The 5,754-nt window shown below is 34.6% G+C and overlaps 1 protein-coding gene across 1 annotated transcript; it reads left to right on the plus strand.

The window, feature by feature from the left end:
- The first annotated feature begins 4,494 nt into the window (after positions 1–4,494).
- On the plus strand, positions 4,495–5,406 carry LOC125362503 (olfactory receptor 4C11-like). The gene has a single exon (XM_048361334.1). The coding sequence runs from the start codon at positions 4,495–4,497 to the stop codon at positions 5,404–5,406; it is 912 nt and encodes a 303-aa protein (XP_048217291.1).
- The last annotated feature ends 348 nt before the right edge of the window (positions 5,407–5,754 follow it).

Here is a 5,754-nt window from a genome sequence, read left to right on the forward strand (position 1 = left end):
ATGTGTGCTTTTGAGGAGCAGAAAGAATCAGTCCTTGGGTATGGATGAAGAGAGCCATGGAGAACAATGTGACCTAATCATGATCACAGTGAAACTCAAATCAGCATGCTAGCCTAAAGGAGATACTGTTTTTATTCCACTCTATTGCACGAAGTGGATTTCCCCCCCCCCTTTATTGTCAAAGTGAATTACAGAGGGATCACAGTTTCATATGTAAGGCAGTGAGTACATTTCTTGTTCAACTTGTTACCTCTTACTTTATTTTCCCCCCAGCCTTCCCCCTCCCCCTTCCCACCCACCCATGAGTTTTTCAGTTGGTTTACACCAAATGGTTTTGTAAGTATTGCTTTTGGAGTCATTTGTCTTTTTTATCATTTGTCCCTCGATTTTGGTATTCCCTTTCCCTTCCCTAGTTCTAATACACGTATATACAGTGTCCAGGGTACTAAGATCAGATACAGTGATAGTGGGGGTAAAACCACAGGAGAGAATACAAGAGAAAAAAAAAGGGGGGCACGGTTTTACATGGTATGTTGAAAATAATTACAGCAATGCTATAACAATTGTTTCCATAATGTGGAGTTCATTTCACTTAGCATCATCTTATGTGTTCATAAGGGCACAGCTATTGGGCTCTTGTGATCTTCTGCTGTGACTAGCCTAAACATGTACTAATTATTCTCTATGAGGGAAACCATAGAGTCCTTGTTTCTTAGGATCTGGCTCACTTCACTTAGTATAATTTTTTCCAAGTCCTTCCATTTCCTTGCAAATGGAGCAATGTTGTTCTTTCTGATAGAGACATAGAATTTCATTGTGTATATGAACCACATTTTCCTGATCCACTCATCTTCTGAGGGGCATCTGGGTTGGTTTCATACTTTAACAATGACAAATAGTGCTGCCATTACAAGCAAGACCACATTAAAGCCATTGGCACAAAGTATTTTATTTAGAATTTATGAAATCTTGAGTACTAGAAAAGAACCATGTTGTATATTTTAGAAATAAAAAAATGATTCTGATAAAAGCAGAGGGAAGATGTATAATTTTGCCTTTGCAACTGGGAATTTTTGGGAGTGAATGCTTCTGAATGAACAACTCTGCCATCCCAGGTGTTTTGTATTTCAGTTGCCCCGTGAAAAACCTTTATTTTATGAGGATCGTGGTGAATCCTCTTGTGTGTTTTGTATTCTTTCTAAGTTCAGGAAATAGAAAGACAGATCTCTTTAGTGGGCCAGAGGTACATGGAAGGAGGTATGGTGTTCATTGTTTATAAGCTCAAAGACCAATCTTATCAAAAGGTAACAACAACAACAACAACAACAACAACAACAAAGAAACATACAAATTCACTTAAATTGCTTGGAGTGATTTTTATTCTGCGGTGATGAATACATCTTAATATAACATATCTATTTTATACCTCCAAATTTTATACTTTGCAAGTGAATAGATATCCCAATGTTACTGGCACAACTTACTTTTCCAAGCTTTCTGACATTGTCATTAATACAGCATTTTCCTTCTTATTTTCGCTAAAATTTGGTTTCATTTCTCTCATCCCAAATGTCCTCATGTATGCAATTTTCTTGTATTTGCCAAGATTTTCATTGCTAAAGACTTATTTAGTTATGCAATCTCCTCATTCTATTTTATTCTTATGTATATTATCCCCTGTTATTTTTTATCTATTTGAGCCCCATATGCTCAAGATGTTATGTAGTTTCATATATTTGTACTTCTTATGTTTATTGAAGTTATTTGAAGTTTTCATACCTTCCTCTTGACTGCCATGGAAAACCTCACATGAACCATAGTGCTGATATAACTTCAAACACTGGGGGAAAAGAATTTCATGTTTTTGAACAGTTTTACAGATGTTACAGATGTTTTGAACAATAAAATAGCCACTCAGTAGCCACTATGACTATCATAACAAGAATAACTATTATAATTGTTCATAGTGGACAGCTATCGTTGCTTAGATGGAGTTATCTAACTTTCACAACAATGCTGAAAGATATACTGTCTTACTGTTTATGTTCATGTGTCAGCATCAAGGGAATTGTAAATTATCACACCACTCACTATGGGCAGAGAGTTGGCATCTGAGTGTAGGTAGTGTGGCTGAGACTCTGCATAGGTCACAGAGCCAACAGACCATTGAATATTTTGAAGGTTTGTGCATCAGAGAGACTGATCTAGAGGCTTTATTCAACAAAAGTTATAGTCTATGTAGACACATCATTTAAAATTCTTCACTAATGAGTGTATAGGAATTCATAATCTATGTTGATGATTCCTGTTGTTTTAATACCACACATTACTTTGCATTATGAATGCTCGCATCTACATTTCTGATAAAACCCAGATGACTTGTTAATAAAAATGGCACATTTCCTATTCATCAACATAGTTTCTGATTTATTTTGTTTCAGTACTTGAGGCAAAAGAAAAATCATGGAATTATGGACTATAAAGAAATAAATTTAGGTTTTTACTATTGTGGGATAATGGAATAAATTCAAATCGGAAAATTGACATATACAAAAAAGGAAAAATAGTCAAAAGAAAAGATTAATAACAAAGAAAAAGCAATCATAGTTCTTACCTATAAAATATAATTATGACTTTGGCAGAATAATATTTATACTAGTAAAATATCAGCATTGCTAAGAATGAGCCGATGTAAATCATAAATAAGCAGGGAGGAAATATTTTCAAAGTATATAAAATATTTTAAAAGGTGGTAATATTCATGTTAGCATCATAAAATATAATTACATAAATCCAATTTGTATAGTAAAAATAAAGTTAATATTATAATAAGATAATATCATAACACTTTTTGTGAGTGACTCAACATTTTTGGAAATGATCAAGATGAAAACATTGGATTCAATTGTGTATTAAAAAGAAATATAATCATGTGCAAAGGTATTTACATATTTTTCTGGAATTATGTGTAAGAAATTGAAGGTCGTCGTTTCTGTAGGGTAAGAAAGTAGACTAAAATAACAGAGAGTAATGTTAATTTTTCTTTGTATTCTTCAGCATACTTTGAATAAATATCAAAATCATGAGTTATAATAATTATATAGTTACTAACAAAGTACAAAATAATAAAAAATAGTTTAGTACTTTTTAGAAATAATAATTATTTCTTGTGTTAGGGCAGCTAGGATAAATTTATATAGCATTACCTATAGCATTATCTATTATCTATGAAAGCAGTGTAAATATCTTCATGAGCAAATGACTAAATATAATTCTCACAATAATTTCCATGCTTTCACAGCATTAAGTTGGTAATAAAATTATTGAAGTTGTAACAATGTAAAAAACAATAGTTATAACAATTTGAACTCAAAATTGTAAGTTCAAATGTTCTCAAGATTATTTTAATCACATAAACGACATGTCTACTATGAAGGATTTGAAATAGAAAAATCACATTTTTCCAAACTTAATTTGTATTGACTGACAAAGCAATCCATGGAATACAGTAAATGTGTTAAAAATGGCCTGTCCAGTAAAACAACCACTGTTACTGGTGTATTAGGAACTTTATGTCTTGTCCAATTAACAGAGGACGTCAATATTCTAGTGGAAGAAGTTTAATTTTATACTTAAATAAACTAAGGGTGGTTTACTTATTCCAATTTGGAAGTATCATCACACATTTGCTATCCTATGACCATTGGTAAACTTCTAGGCACAAAATATACAAGTGAAGGTTGTCAGAGTAGATCCTTCATAACATATCATCCAAGATACTAAGGGGCTTGGAGAAAATAGACACACGCAAACACATGCACACACACACACTATACACACACGTATATCCCACATATATATATATATATATATACACACACATATATATCCCCCCCACACACAAACATATCCCACACACATATATTCCATTGAGGTTTTCATCAAAGAGGACTCTCTGACAATATTATTGCCTAAACACATGGGAATAATGTGTCTCAGATTTCAGAGCAGAGATAAAATGTTTACTAGATGGATATTAGTCCTTACGTATTTATGGTGTATATAAAAATTTCAAACTTCTGAAAAATCTAAGTAATGTAGACCAAGTATTTCTATCCCATATTTTATATATAATGCTTATGTTTTCAAGCAGATAAATGGCCTGTACAAAGGAAAGATAAATTCGTTACTTCCCGATCTAGGTAGGAATCAGAATATGTGAAGGTTATGTTTTTATTATGTCCTTCAGATACAATAACTTTTTTCAAAGCTGTGTGTTGACAAATGACTCCTGCAGAAGCCTGGATGTGTGCAGATTTACAAAAATTCTTACAGATTCTGGTTCATCTCGATGGCACTTAAATTTTTTCTAACAGCAAAGAGAAACCAGGTATTCATTAAATTAGTCCAGAATTCTCCTTCAGGTGTCATTTCTTCTCTTTTGCAGGTTATACATTTGTCACCTGCATCCCACCTTCAGCTGCCAATCAGGTCATGAATAATAACAGTGTGACTGAATTCATTCTGTTTGGGTTGACACAGGATGTTGGAAAGCAGAAGGCAGTATTTGGCATCTTCTTGATTCTTTACCTTATGACTCTACTGGCAAACTTTCTCATCGTGGTGACCATTAAAACCAGCCGGACACTAGGGAGTCCCATGTACTTTTTCCTCTTCTACCTCTCCTTTGCTGATGCTTGCTTCTCTACAACCACAGCCCCCAGATTGATTGTGGATGCCATTTCTCAAAAGAAGACCATTTCCTACAATGAGTGCATGACCCAAGTTTTTGCCACCCATTTCTTTGGGAGCATGGAGATCTTTGTGCTCATCCTCATGTCCTTTGATCGCTATGTAGCCATTTGTAAACCCCTGCAATATACAACCATCATGAGCCAACGTGTGTGTCATGCCCTGGTGAATGTGGCCTGGGTGGGGGCCTGTCTTCATACTTCAGCACAGTTATTCTTGGCTTTGAGATTACCCTTTTGTGGCCCCAATATTATTGATCACTTCTACTGTGACATGCAACCTTTGTTGAAACTTGCCTGCATGGACACATATAAAATCAATCTGCTTATCGTGTTTAATAGTGGGGCCATATGCCTAGTAAGTTTTGTAATTCTTCTTATCTCCTACATTTTCATTTTACGTGCTCTGAGTAATCAAAGTGCAGAAGGAAGAAGGAAAGCCCTCTCTACTTGTACCTCCCACATCATCGTCGTTGTCTCATTCTTTGTTCCATGCATCTTCACCTACACTCGCCCTGCCACTACTTTCCCAGCAGACAAGATCGTGGCTTTGTTTTACACTGTTGGAACACCTTTGCTCAACCCTCTGATCTATACTTTGAGAAACTCAGAAGTAAAAAATGCCATGAGAAAATTGTGGTGTAGGAAAACATGACTTCAGTTGATAAATAATATGTGAGGATTCTAATGTATGTTTTGATAGCAGTTTAGTGTTGTATGAACTGGAGAGAAATTGATTTCCTGGCAACACCCAAGAATTGAAAACTCAGAACTAGTGTGTCTCAACTTGGCATTTTCATGCTCATATGAGAAAGTTTACCCTGCTGCTTATGTTTTTAAGACAATCTCATCTATACTTAAAATGCACACTCACAACTTCGTCATCACACCATCAAATTCTATCACATGATTTCAGTGCCTGGCTTGTGGTCCCAATTCCATTTTCACCAAGAATTATTCCTTTAGTTGGCAAAAGATGAGGACCAGAAAACACAATATGACA

This window comes from Perognathus longimembris, chromosome 13 (genome assembly GCF_023159225.1).
Source record: "Perognathus longimembris pacificus isolate PPM17 chromosome 13, ASM2315922v1, whole genome shotgun sequence".
Lineage (NCBI taxonomy): Eukaryota > Metazoa > Chordata > Mammalia > Rodentia > Heteromyidae > Perognathus > Perognathus longimembris.

Bases quoted from the DNA above. Each gene is read 5' to 3' on its own strand.
- LOC125362503 (XM_048361334.1), top strand. From the start codon at position 4,495: ATGAATAATAACAGTGTGACTGAATTCATTCTGTTTGGGTTGACACAG.